The 15,365-nt window shown below is 37.1% G+C and overlaps 1 protein-coding gene across 1 annotated transcript in view; it reads right to left on the reverse strand.

Moving 5' to 3' along the window:
• The window catches only part of LOC140169457 (amyloid-beta precursor protein-like), a 220,614-nt gene that overhangs the window by 78,191 nt on the left and 127,058 nt on the right, over positions 1-15,365 (reverse strand). The window contains 1 exon segment of the mRNA XM_072192718.1: positions 5,073-5,652. Coding sequence (XP_072048819.1) covers positions 5,073-5,652 — 580 coding nt within the window.

Below are 15,365 nucleotides of genomic sequence, written 5' to 3' on the forward strand. Positions count from 1 at the left end.
CTCGTCATAAGCTTCAACATTAAAAGTTTCAAATTTTGGGATATTTTTTCAAAATATCAAGAGCTATCTTAACAACTACTGAGCCAATACTAGGCTTGTTTGTACTCATTTTAATGTATTTTTCATGCTGATTCCAAATATGGTCATGAAAATGTAAAATTTGAATTTTTAAAGAAAATTTGAAACTTGTCGTCTGCAGTAAACACCCTTGTGGAGAGGGTTAGAGTGCACCAGATCTCAACCTGACTATTTGCTCTGTGTGAAGTGAGTTATAAACCTGTTTTGGTTTGGTCTTTTGCAGGCAGCATTATAAATATCATCGCTTTTGATTTCCCAAATGAATATTGTATGATATGGAATTGTTTACGAAATTTTTATTTTTACACTTTGGGATTTATTAATCAACACTTGTATGGCGCGCTAAACAATGAGCACAGCGCCTTACAAAAGAAACAGGCAAAATGAAACAAGAAACATACAACCAACATCAATACAAATGCGTTTTAAGCAAACGCATGATGTTTGAACCATATAAAGATTACATCATTTCACAAAAACAAAATTCCCTGAGTTTCCCCTGATTTCCACTTTTCCAAAACTGTATCAGGGTGTGGACTGTTTCAAACAACTACCTAGAGACGGTGAAGGGAGTTCTCCAAAACTATGCAATTTTAATTTGTAGTACAGTTTGGAGTCATACCTTGTATGCAAGACACATGTATGCCAAAATGACAAAAATAAGTGCCCTCTTGGGCCACCCATATTCTCCGAGTTGTCCCTAATTTTGTCTGTTTTTTCTCAAATTTCCTGAAGTTTCCCTGTTTGGAAAATGAATTTTCATTTCCCCTGATTTCCCTGAGTGGCTAGGAACCCTGCATAAAGATGTTGCAAAGATGATAGCATTGAGGATCAGGCATCCACACATACAATCTGCTTTCCCAAGAACATGTAACAAGAAGAGCCCTTAAAAAGGACATGGTCCATACTATCATCTGTAAAACAAAATGTGCCTCCCAAATCAAAATTCAGGCTAATTAAGAAAACACAGGTCTCCCAAGTTAGAAGACAGTATCTCTTGTGCAATTTAGATGTAGATACTGCATTTGACTTTGGTAGTAAATAAATTAAAAAACACCTGTCTCCCAATTAAAAATACAGTATCTCAGATACATTATTTATTAACAAACAGGGTTGCCAAACCCGCGATTTGGTAGCCCAATTGTCCGACTTTTGAAGATTTTCCCCAAGACTTTCGACAATTTCCTGTCCCATAGAAACCAATGGTTAAGAAAAAATTTGGGCGACTTTTCAACATTGGATCCCGCGACTTCCAATAGTTTCCTGCCCCTAGAAACCAATGGTAAAGAGAAAAATTGGGTGACTTTTCGATTATTTGACCCGCGATTCGGGCTGAAAGCTTTTGGCAACCCTGTTGACAAATACCGCATGTTAACTTTGAGAGAAGACTTTGATTCTAAACACCTGCCTGAGTAAAAGGGTAGTATCTTATATGCTATTAATTAACAGTTACTACATTTTTATTTTAGGAGTGCTGGTATTGTGGGGTATGTGCCAATGCTTAAATAATACAAATAGCCCTAAATGAAGGCATGGTGTGGGCTCACTTAACCATTGAACAATATCTTAATGCAGAGAAGATATTTTATCCTTCCCACAATCCTTTGCAACATAATACATCACATCAATTCATCAAATGGTACTCCCATTACCCTGCACAGTGTCATCGCCCCGATATCTTCATGGCAGAAATCGCCATGGTATGTTGAATCCACCGCCACGCATGGCCATTTTGTATCAACCTGTTTAATAGTTTTGAGTCGCATAATGGGCCGAAGGACATCTGACTAAGGTTACTGACAATAGCCCCGATTAAGCCGGTGACTGACCTCGCCAAGTCGAGCATGGTACATGTACGCCATAGGTCATATGCTTTAAGACTACCTTCACGATTGGCCTATACACTGCGCTATATAAATTTGGCACATATAAATCAGAATTATTGTCAGTTTCTGACTCAAGACGCAAGCTTGTATCTCAAGACGCAAGCTAACAACTATCATATCTGTTCAAAATATATATTCAAGTGCAAGGAACCATATCTGGTTTCTTTATACGAAATCATTTACGGGAGATATTCATCATTTTCTACCTCGGTATCCAAAGATTTTCGTCTCATATCAAACTTGTGCATAGGACATTCACGTGTATCGATCCTGGGTATTGATTTTAGTACCTCTGCAGAGAAAGTAATTATTAGCCAGGCGATGTCTGTGTGCCCTGTGTTTTCATGTTGAAATAAACTGGCTAAACATGGATATATATAATCAAGAAAAAAATTTGCAGGATCTAGATGTGCTCTGTTCATTGAAGAACATTTCATCACTATCGTTACACTAGATAGCAAACCGGGATAGCAAATCACTGCAGACAATTGGGAGAAATGCATTATGGGACGTATAACATATCTTCTCTGATCTTAATGCTACATGTACAACAATTTATCACTGCAAACTGGTTTTTCATCTGAGCCTTATTTGAGTTCAGATTTTGCACCTGTTCAAATGTTAAAACAGTAAACGCACAGTTTGAGTCATACAATGTTCTGCTTTCTTATACCACACAGTGCACTATGACGGGATTTCCCCATGACAAAACACATTTACATGCTTCTTAATTTAATTTTGCATTATCTTGCATTTTTTTACCACATAAATGATTGATTTAAATTTCACGACTTAAATACAAGCTTACACATGCATAATCTGCGTATTGGGATATAAGATTACAATTCCTATCATTATGTGGGTCATAATGTACAGAGAAAGAAAAGGAGTATATTTGCAGCAAGCATTTGTAGATCTCAAAACAACCTCATCTATAAGGCCCAAGTTCTTTAACCCCCACATATTTGTACATCAAACAGTGACCTTTGAATATGTTGGGTACAAAAACTCATACTCCACAAATTGAGGTCAAATTTTGATCTATGATTGTTGAATGGGGCTGGCTACTGAACTATGCGTTGGAAATGTGAGCATTTTGGCTGGTAGCGAAGTCATGTGAAATTATCACCATTTTAAAGACCCTGGGCATTTATATACATGTTATGTTCTGTGGAATTAATATGTCAGGAAGCTGGTGTGCGTATACTCGGGAGGTGTTTATATATCGTTGTGCGACTGCAAGAAGATCGTATGTGATGTAGGACTAAATAGCTGCTTCGTGCAAAATGGGCTATTCCATTTAAAATCCACACTACCCCTGTGGAAGATTTAGCTAAAGTCTTCCACAGAGGGAGTATGAGTTTTGAATATACACAATTGGGTAACTTCCATTTGAAATACTCACTCCAGTTGTGGAAGATATAGGTAAGGCCTCAATACAAGGGGAGTATGGGTTTCAAAATGATTAACCCTGACCAGTTACATTTGAAAAACATTCCTAGAGTACTCCGTTTGTCCCCACACACCCTTCCTTCCATTAATTATAGTGCAAATGTCACTGTGTGAACACCAATCAACTGCAGATTTTGAAGTCCAGAATTACTGACCAGAATGGATTGGTACAGTTAGCGCCCTACTCTTTAGAAACAGACTGTGAGCTGCAAGTACAGGTAGTGAGGTATGGCTCACTGTACACAAGACCAATGGCTTTACGTCCCCTCCTAAAGACAGAGTACCATCATGGTTCATTTACCATGTTTACCTTGATTCTAAATGATCATATGAGAGTGGAACACTAAATTCATTCTATAGATGCTAACAATTAAATTCAGCATTTTTTTCTCCCAAGTCAATACCCTAGCAAGTCACTACTGCTTGGAGTTGAACCTAGGACCTCACTTGCATGTACCAGACCCTAACCAATGCCTTTGTAAAATTTAATACACACAAACATGCAGCAGCTTTATCCAATGCTATAACATCAATGTATGTATGCATCCAGCAGAGTAGGCGACGAACGGATGGAGTAATATTTCTTGCCTTTTTGCGGCGCATTACAAGTATATCCTTCATTCGCTCTGAACTAGTTTAAAAGTAATCAATAATACATCTGGTTCATTATAAGTTGATAGATCTGTAACCTGCTCTATGTTACCTCGTATATGGCCATTCCTGTTGAAATACATACACCCTCTGTGGAAGACATGCCCTTAATCTCCTACACAGGGGGTGTAGATTTCAAATGGAGTCACTTACTCAGGTAACCCCATTTGAAATTCACACTCCCTGTGTGGGGGATTAAGGTCATGTCTTCCATAAGGGGTGTATGGATTTCAAATGGAATAGCTTATACTTGTATTGGGCCATTCCAGTTGAAATACATACACCCCCCTATGGAAGACATGTCCTTAATATCTTACACAGGGGGTGTTGATTTCAATTGGAGTCACTTATTCAAGTAACCCCATTTGAAATTCACACTCCCTGTGTGGGGTATTAAGATCATGTCTTCCATAAGGGGTGTGTGAATTTGAACTGGAATAGCGCATACTCGTATAGATTTCTTACGCTTTCATTCTGTTGTTACATTAAGATGTGTGAATATTGATATCAAAGCTTAAACTTTAATTTCCTACGAAATAATGAATGCGTTTACGACAATAACATCAATATCATGAGCACATAGCCCGGGCACATAGCTTTACATACATACATACATACATGAGAGCTTTTGTTACACGCCATTTCAAAAGATCACAGCGTGAAAAACCAAAACATATGCAAAATATATACAAGAAACAATTGAAAAACAAAAGAAAAATGAAGCAAGCAAAATTATGTTTGCGGAAACAGGTGGGTTTTGAGGCCATTTTTAAAGGCAGAGACTGTTTCAGCACTTCGCACAGATGATGATAAATTGTTCCAGATCAGAGGTGCATTGTAGGTAAATGCCTTGTCGGCAGCGGATTTAAAAGTCCAACTGCGTATGATCGGCACATTCAAACGAAAAGCGATCTGAGGCGGATCTAAGGCCCTCGCGAGGATTCTTAAGTTCAGACATGATGACAGGTATTCTGGTCCAATGCCGGCAAGGCATTTAAAACATACAGCATGGCTTTGAATGTTATTCTATCCTCTACAGACAACCAATGGAGCTGATGTAAACGCGGCGATACATGGTCAGTTTTCTTCGCACAAAAGATGATGTTAGCAGCCCAGTTTTGGAGGGTCTGAAGGCGAGCGATATCAGTAGTGTTGGCACCCATGAGGAGAACATTGCCATAATCAAGCCTGGATAAGATAAGTGAGCGGATAATGTCATTACTAGTATCAAAGTCCAAGAATCGTCTAATGCGAGAGATATTGCGAAGGTGGAATGAAACACTGCGTGTGAGTGAAGAAATTTGGTTACGCATAGTCATGCAGTTATCGAAGATAACACCAAGATTTCGGACTGTTTCAGATGGTTCAATGGCCTCATTTCCAATTTGGAGTGTGACAGCAGGCATCTGGTTCTTAACATGAGATGAAGCGGCGATGAAGAATTCAGTCTTCTCACGATTGAGTTGAAGCATGTTGCACGTCATCCATGATTGAATGTCACCAATGCATGATGTAAGAGAGGAGAGTGCACGATCAATGGACGACTGACATGCCGGGTCAAAGTTGGTATACAGTTGCACGTCATCTGCATAAAGATGGTAAGAAAGGCGGTGTTCGCGTATGATTCTTCCAATTGGGATGGTGTAGATGCTGAAAGATATGGGACCAACAATTGACCCTGAGGCAGACCGTAGTCGAGGGCACACTTCGCTGATTGGCAACCATTTACACATACACTGGTGGTTCGTCCGCTGAAATATGATTTCATCCACTGAAGGGCTATGCCACTGATACCAAGTTCTTGATGCATTCGCTGAAAAAGGATGTTATGGTTGACCGTGTCAAAGGCGGCACTCAAGTCCAATAACACAAGAAAGACCCCTTTACGATGATGAAGAGATGTCATAATATCATCTTTGACCTTTAATAATGCCGTCTCTGTGCTATGTGCTGCACGATACGCCGATTGCAGTGGCTCGCCCAAATTATTATCTTGCATATGTTTGGTAATGCTGTTTACAACAATTCTCTCAATAACCTTAGATAGGAACTTAATGTTCGATACAGGTCTATAGTTCTTTAACATGTTTTCTTATACCTCTTGCATTACACTGGCCTATGTTTAGGCAAGACTGGACAGGGTCATTTGATGGGGATGTCGAACATTTCTGTTTCACTTGTGTACCAGCTCTACAGCCTCGATGAGTAGGCTGAAATTTGGCCTTTTCAATACCCAATGATAAAACAGTTCTCCAAGTGTCTTGGGGCAGTCTAGCATTGCTCAACTCAGAGCCTCTGAACTTAAGTAAGTCACTTCTAGTGTAAACTCCCATTGTATAAGGTGAACTGCTAATGGGGTAATTACTTAACAGTTGTGTAGGTGCTAGAACCAAATCAATATAGACTAGCACCAGTCCAATGAAGCTAATCACAGTGTAGTTCATTGATCTAAATGAAGCAATGGTGGCCATGAGCATTGAGTACAGTAACTAGCATGAAGAAATAATGATGGAAAATACTTGCAAAGTCTGCTGCAAACACAAACATAAAGTTGCTCAAAATAGTCAGTAGGCATCCAATGACTATCAGTACAAATCTCAAATGTGAATTTCAATTGTATCTGGTAGAAATTAAACGCATTTCTGGAGCTGGCTGCCAAACACAGGCGCATCAGTCAGGTGTTTCTAGTTACCTGTTCTAATCAAAGAGATTATACCCAAGGAGTACCAACTACAAAATTGGGTGTGTGCAATGCTATGGTAAATATGCCATTTTGGTTGTTGCTCATGCTGGTCAAATAGTGCACCTGCAGAATTTTCGGAAAGAGCCCCAAATTGAGGGATAATTTACCTAAGCTTGACAAAAATATGAGCTTTCAACTGATACCAAAATTTGCATTTTGATGAAATGTACAATGTAGGGAGATGAAGTTGTCAATCCGGTCACCGACATTTCAAAACACCTAAATAGTTTCATGGTTGAGGTTAAGGTTATTAGGATTAGGATTTGGGATATAATGATTTAGGATTTGAGCAAGGATTAAGATGGTCTACTTCTGGCATTCAGGTGTCAAGGGTACATTCCAAAGTCATAAGACACTTAGCAACACAATATTATTTACAATATCTTAGAAATCAAGTTGTCAACTCTAAATTCTAACCTTCAAGCAGGATAGAACTCTACCTCTTACTCCCTAAGCGGAGCGATTAGCTAAATCTGTAATTATCATGATAAGCTCATTTGAACGTTTTGGTATCAAGGGACAGCGCTGGCAAGGAAACCTAGCAACCTAAAACTTAAACTGACAAACTCAGAGGAAACTCACAGGATCGCAACCCTTCAAGGCTCAGTCACTGTTTTTTGGCTGTGCTGACACATCGACTGCTCAGTGCCAGAAGTGGGTAAGTGCAATAGTTGCCCTGTGAACATTTGCCAATTTTAATACACACAGTCTATTGTACTCATCTACACATGGCAGCTATTGCACATACCCACTTCTGGCACTGAGCAGTCAACATATTGGGGTTTGATACTCCAATGGAAACAAGATTTGACACACCTCTAACCTCTCAAGATATTTAGGGGTTTTAGTTGAACCTCCCAAGTGTGCTCAGAGGAAACTTGATGCGGACATGTTCAACAATTTCATTCAGAGTTTCACTGTATATGTGCATAGTGATTGGTCAAGTCTTGCTTCAAGTTAAGTCTACAACCCAAGAAACTTGAACGTTAGTCCTTTTTTGATGCAGACATGTTCTGAGGATTTCATTCAAAATTTCATTTAATAGACGTATGATTGTGCGCAGTTATAGGTCAATTTCTGCTTCTAACACTCAATCCTGATGCACAGTTTAGTCGCTTCATTTTTACATTTGGAAGTTCAATCCCTTAGAGGTACATGCCTCGTGTGAACATACCTTTGATAAAAGGAACACTGATTCAACTATCACAGGAACTGTTCAATCCCTGATGAAAACAAGTGTGAAGTATCTGTATTTATTTAGGTATAGGATTCTGTGTAAAATTGCACTCTTTTGTGAGTATGAAATGAATGTTGAGGCCTTTTCTTTTTAGGGGAAAATCTTGAAAGAATATTGTGAAAGCACATGAATTTCAATGTTTTTTACGCTCTTCTAAGCTAGCACAAAATTGTTTGTTTACCCCACGTTTAGCAGTTCTTTAAAAGAATATAATTTCATGCTTAATTCACTAATTTTGGTAAATTTAAGTTCCAAAGAAGCCAATATTTGTGCATGTTTTGGTGGAGGGTAGTACCACAGGACATAGTGGCAAGGAAACCTATAGTCCATTTGCCTTCCTCTCAAGAATGACATCAGTGCACAAGGTATTATATTGCACACGTTTACTCAAAGAACTGGCATGTTTACATGCATTATCAATGGTGTATATCTGTACACACGCAAAGTAACTGCAAAAGATTACTGACGTCACTCTCTCTCAAGGAAGCCAAAAATGGACTATGGACAGGTATCCCTTAACTGACCTGAGGAAAAGGAAAACTGATTTAACTAATGCAGGAACTGTTCAAACCCCTGATGAAAACCATGCAGTGTGAAGGAGATGTATTTTCTTAGGTAAATTATAGTTTATATAGAGTTTTGAGTAAAATCAGGCTTTTTTACTTATATATGAAATGAATTTTAAGGTCACTTTTTCAGGATATAAATACCCTTCAGAATACCCCGTAGTGCAAAAGTGGACATTTTGCTCCTTAGAGCCCTATTAGTTTTCATACTCTTTCAAAGCTACATGTTGGGGAAATTTAGTGTTAAAGTATTATACATAATGTGGAAACTTGAAATAAGTGAAATTTACAAAAAAAATTGAAATTGATTAAAAAATATAATCTCAAAAATATTGCCATGTAGAGTAAGGAATGCCAAACAATCTGAAGAAATCTTCTGAGAAATCCATAAAATGCCTGATATTTTCAAAATATTTTCATCATAGAGCTTGATGGAATGAAAAACACTTAAAGAAAATCAATCTGAAACTACTATTTTTCACTTCCAACTTATTCTATAACTGATTTGAAAATACACAAAAATGGGATTTAAATTCCAACATATTTTTGTTTAATTAAAATTTAAAAGTAATGCATCTTGATTTTTTGAAGCTCCTACAGAAACCCATATCAACCAAGACTGTAAAAGATAGAGGAATTGACAAATTTTGCTTTAAAAGGCATGCTTAAGGCAATACAAAAAATAAATGGTTTTCTCTGGTCTCACAGCAGGTTGAAAATACAATGCAGTATGCAGTGGTTTTTTTTTGAGGGGGTGTGGCTTTTTTTTTCATGAATGATTTTTTAATTATTTTTGGACTCTTTGAATAGACATTGAACTCTAAACCCAACAGTAATTTTAATACCAAAATCTTTTGAATTATTTACTGAATGAAATGTAATTCTGGTAAATCTGGCTACAAATATAAAATCACTGATTTGAGCCTCTATTTTTATTTGCATTTAGATCAAGCATGGGATATGACATCTGACGAGTCACTATGGACCACAATAGCCTCATCCAAATGGCATAGTCTAATAACCTCAATTACATAATCACAGTGCAAAATTTGACATCAAGTTGCAGAGTATGAGTTTTTGTACCCAAATCTTCAAAGGTCATTCAATGAATGTACAAATGTATTGGGGTTTAAAACTGTGCCCCTGATAGATGAGCATGTTGTGGATCCTAGTGAGTCCTTAGTTGACTTCAAAATCCCTGCTCTATAAGTAAATCCATTTTAAATGAAGTTCCTACCAAATTCACAGCTATTTTCAAAAGGATTTTATTTTCACAAATTTCCAAAATTGTGCCACGTGTAGCTGCCATGTGTAGATGAGAACAACATACTGTGTGTAAATGACCAAATGTTCACAGAGCAGCTATTGCACTTACCCACTTTTTGCACTGAGCAGTCGAAATGTATATTTCTGTAATTGTTACATATCGAGGGTTAGTGCAAGATCTTGTTAATAATATCCAATAGCTGCCCTATAGACATTTGACAATTTCTTGATTCTTTTCGAATGTACATATATAAAATATGACCACTTGGCAGCTATTTCAGATAAGACCTTCATATCCTAAACCATCTATATTTCTGTAATAGCTACATAATCCTTACATAGATTCTGCAAAACAAAACATTTGTACATATTTCGCAAAACAAGTGAAAATTTTTGTCCGTAAATATAACAGTCAAGACAGTAGTCAAGAGGACCCTCCATTTTCATTATTTCTTCAAATCATAAGAGCATGAGTGATATATTTTGATGCCCTTTCAAGCTCGGCAAAGCTCCTGGCATTGCAATATCTGTTAGACTAACCTCTGAGATTTGAAAAGGGAAATTTGCAACTTGTGCAACTGAAGCGTTTATTTTAAAAAGTTGTTTACATCTTTTCTTCAATATTCTTTTATTCAATATTGGTCGCAAAAATCTCTCTCTCTCTCCTCTTTCTCTCTCTCTCTTTTTTTTAATAACATTCGGCCGAAGCCAGGCAAAGCCCAGTAGTGCTCAGAGGCTACCAAATTAAAGGGATGCCAAACGAATATGACGGGACAGGGATATGAGAAGACGTCCAATTGTAGAAGGAGGAGGAAAACAGGAGCAATTGGAGAAAAACCTGTGAGGACGAGCATGGATTAGCAACCAAACTCACATGTGGCAATGCGGGGAATTGAACCCCAGCTGCAGCATTGAGAAGACCACTACACTAAGGTCTACAAAAAAAAATTGTTTGATTGGCGTAACCCGACCGACCCTAGACTTTTTTTTTCTTATTTTTTGGAAAAAATGAATAAAAAATAAAAAAAGATTAAAATCTCACACAGCTGGTTCTGTGTACGTGTCTAAATTTAATATGTTTTAATATGCATGCATCTCACTAGTTATTTGATTATTCCTCATTGCTTGTATGTAATATGTAATATGTATAGGGATGCTGGAGCGAGGGTTCCCGCCATTCCGTGATGCACTTTCTTTTTTCTGCGTTGGCGCTGCGGTGTGGCGAAATCAGTCCCTCCAGTATTTCTGTTTCTTTGAAATTATTTTTGTGTAGTTTTTAAGACTGTATTTTAAGTACCAGTAGTAATTTGTAGTTTTAAGATTGTATTTTTCATGGTTTGTAAAGCGCCTTGAGACCCTGTTGGGTTAAAGGCGCTTAATAAGTGCGGCTTATTATTATTATTAAGAAAAAAAGAAAAAAATCGTGATTTTCAGCTTAAAATTGCCTGTTTTTGTTCATGTTACGCCAATCAAACAATTTTTTTTAGGCCTAACCCATCCTCTTGCTCTCAGTGTCTCCTTCTCACTGTTTGCCTTTATCGAGTCATCTCTGTATCTTTCTCTTCTCTTTTTCACTCTTTCTCAATTTCTTTATTTATTTCTCTATCTGTCTATCCCTCTGTAACTGTTTTCAGTGTATTTTTACTGAGCAAACAGTTGACGGGTAATGCGAGATATTCTAGGAAATAAGCGGTAACGGCCCCAGTAGAAACAGATCGGGTGACTGAAGGGTGATGTGAGTAAACCTCAGCATCAACCACCTTGTGGGATGGTTAATAGGAGTGTCATTTGTTGCAATGCGATGACAATCATGACGCGTCATGTTGCAAAGGATTCTGGGAAGATTAAGATATATATCTTTTTTGGCATAGTCCAATAACCTCAATTACACTAGCATAGTGCAAAATTTGACCTCCAGTTGCAGAGGTCAAAGGTCATTCAATGAATGTACAAATATGTATTGGGGTTTAAGAATTGTGCCCCTGATAGATGAGCATGTTGTGGATCATAGGGTCTTTTGCTATGTTTCTCTCTCTCTCCCTCTCTCTCTCTCCCTCTCTGTCTCAAGCTTTACTTTTTCGATGTCTGTTATTATCTTTCTTAGATTTCTGAAAATATTGAAAAATAGAAATATTGAACAGATTGATATTCTACCGTACTCCTCTATCAGCACCCTATTAGTAGACATCTATAAAAAACCTGAAAATGCATGACAACTGCCTGAAACAATAGGGCATAAATGGATTGATATCGAATACTATCAATATTCCTAGGTCTAACGTATGTCTTAAATCCAATGCATGAAGCATTTTTCTCCATTAATAGATTCATGTCTGATGCAGGCAAAAAGGTAAAAATCAAACCGCATTTTTCCTAAATTAAGTGTTAAAATGCATGTATTGATTGTTCTTCTAATCATGACTAAATATGTCCGATTCTTAGAATTCCACACACCCATATGGGAGGTGGAATCCCAGCTACAAGCTTAGTAGTCATGCCCGTGCCTTAATTTACTTCTTGTAGAGTTTACATGATAAGAAACACAATAGCCTCATCCCAATGGCATAGTCCAATAACCTCAATTACATAATCATAGTACAAAATTTGACCTCAAGTTGCAGAGTATGAGTTTTTGTACCCAAATCTTCAATGAATGTACAAATGAATTGGGGTTTAAGAACTGTGCCCCTGATAGATGAGCATGTTGTGGATCCTAGTGCATGTTCCGAGCTTAATATAAGATGGAGGAGCATGTTTTACTTGTATAGCACCATGTCCCTTGGTGCCCCATAGTAGCATTAGTACCCGCATTAGTATTCTTCTCTTCACACCCAATGGGCCAATGCTAACTCATGTAACTATTATGATGAACATATACACAAAAAACACAGAAGCTGCAGTTGAGGGGAATTTGTGTGGTAACAACACAGTCTTGTATTTTTCGTCTTCTATTGGGCTGTTCCAGTTGAAATCCACACTACCTCTGTGGAAGATTTTGAAAATATATTCTGCAAGGGGAGTATGTTTTTCAAATGTAATTGGTCAGGGTTAATCATTATGAAACCCATGCTCTCCCTGTATAATCATGATAATGGCTTTACCTATATCTTCCACAACTGGAGTGAGTATTTCAAATGGAAGTTACACAATTTGTATATTCTAATCAAAACTCATACTCCCTCTGTGGAAGACTACATGTAGCTAAATATATGGGGGTGTATGGATTTCAAAATAAGAGCCCAATTGACAGTCCCATCATTAAATTATTACTTTGACCAAGAAGAGGACAATATTTGCTTCATATATATTTAGATACCATGACACAGTATAGATATTTTTATCTGGTGAAAAATTGGAAGGAGATGTTGCACCAGAGTCTACATTCCTGCTTCAAAAAAAAGGATTTGCATGATGACCTGGTGCAGTCAAAAATGGTGATTACTGATGGATTTCTAGACTTCAGTTCAGTTTCAGTTTATTTCATCCATTCAAGACAGTAAACTCTAGAAACACTGCTTGAACACACAGATAATTGTTCAAAAGACAGTGAAACTCTAGAAACACTGCTTGGCACACATGTATCAAATTTTGGCTCCTGATTTTACCACTATTTTGCTGGTTTTGACTAATTATTGGACTTTTGGTACTAAATGGACAGTTTGTAAGTACTCTGTGACAATTTCTGTGAACTGAGTTTTAGTATTTTTCCATTTTTTTTGAAGTATATTCTATTCTATTGTGACCTCTAAAATCAAGAGACTAACTGACAGAACTTGATTTAAAAAGAAGTGTGAAAGTGAATAAAAACTTAATGGCTATAAAGTTTGAAATGCACAACAAGGCTAACATATCAAATTATCACTCTTTTTATAAAACATCCTTTGTCTAATTTGATTTAAAAGTCACTTTAAAATAAATATAAGTTGGAAATATTCTCAATACTTATTGTAGTAAGGTCAAATAAATGTTAAACAGATGATCATCGGATTTGATTTGACAATTATAGACATGATTTGGCAATTATCCCCGACTTAAAATGATATTTACAGAGATTATATTCTGACTTTTCATGCTCAATTAGTTGAATAAATACTCGCTATTCTCACTGTCTCATTCCTCATTCAGAATCTCCAATCAATCATGATAATTATGGATTTACATGGGAGTAAATGAATCCTATTCACAGGAGCGATTCATGTCTCTTCCCATCATGCCTTGAGTTTTAACCCTCATGAGAACCCTGGCGGTGCCTAGTCCGCTCTCGTGGAAAAATTGAGATAGCTTGAAATTCCCCTGGACAAGGAACTAACTGCTAATTTGTCTTGTTGTAACCCGTACGAAACTCGGGGAGTTGATCCTGGTTGCAATGGTTATTTGTGGAATGTCTAGGGTGTGCGCTCTTGAAGCAGCAAAAATCCCTGAATTGTTGTTTAATGGTTTATGGAATGATGTGGGGCCGTAGTGGTCAGCGACAACCTGTAAAGTGCGTTGAGGCTTGTGGATCAACGTCTAGGAGTTGTGCCTGTACGTAGCGCACTATAAATCACTGCGATTTTTTTTTCCTTTTTTTTTTACCTGCTGATTGGCCAAAAAGAAGTGTTTATTATCAATTGCACCAATCAGCAACATTGTTAGAATAATTTGACCACGCAAAAAGATTGGGGTGAATTATTTGCAAAGCTCCATTCTGATTGGTGATTACAGTGAAGATATCATGTAATTGACCAATCAGAGACAATGTTAGATCGGCAGGTAGTGCTCAGGGGGTTAACACTTCCTGTGCACAACCCATAAGGGTTCATACCACCAAATCCACCTGTGAAGCAGTTCCGGTAAAACATTATCATGCCTATAGTGCGAACTTTGCATAGCAATTGTGCCAAATAGGTACAATATTATCAGTAATTTTAGTGTTGAAAATTGTGTTTTACTAGAACTTGTGAATGTGATCTCTTCAAATTTCGAAAAAAAAAGTGCAAATTTGAGTGATGTTTACGATTTTATGTGCTCATGAACACGCAATGATTAGCAGTCAGATGCAAACATGCGGAAATTGGGCTTTTTAATAATGCCAATTTATACCATAAACTTATTCTGTCGCCAAAAGGTGCTGGAGGTTCTTGCAATGCACCATGGGAAATCTTCATATTCTGCTAATAAATCTTATTCAAGGATAAACCAATTGTAATAGTTGATTTCAAATATTATTATCTCTTTTGTTTACAAGCTGATCATCTTATATTTGTTTTTATAAATAGCTTATCTAAGTATCAAGTAAGGTCACATCAATTTTCCAACAAGAAAGAATTCAGTTAAGGAGCCAAAATTAAAGTTCCAAATTTAGTATCAAACAAACAAGATTTTTCTCAGACTTTTAAAACTGCTGTCATGCAATAACCATCTTTGGTTCAAGTTTTTGTCTGTTGCCAAGTTTAGGGGCATTCTTTGTTTTGCTATTTTTATTACATTTGTTTTTAATTCAATAT

This window comes from Amphiura filiformis, chromosome 14 (genome assembly GCF_039555335.1).
Source record: "Amphiura filiformis chromosome 14, Afil_fr2py, whole genome shotgun sequence".
Taxonomy (NCBI): domain Eukaryota; kingdom Metazoa; phylum Echinodermata; class Ophiuroidea; order Amphilepidida; family Amphiuridae; genus Amphiura; species Amphiura filiformis.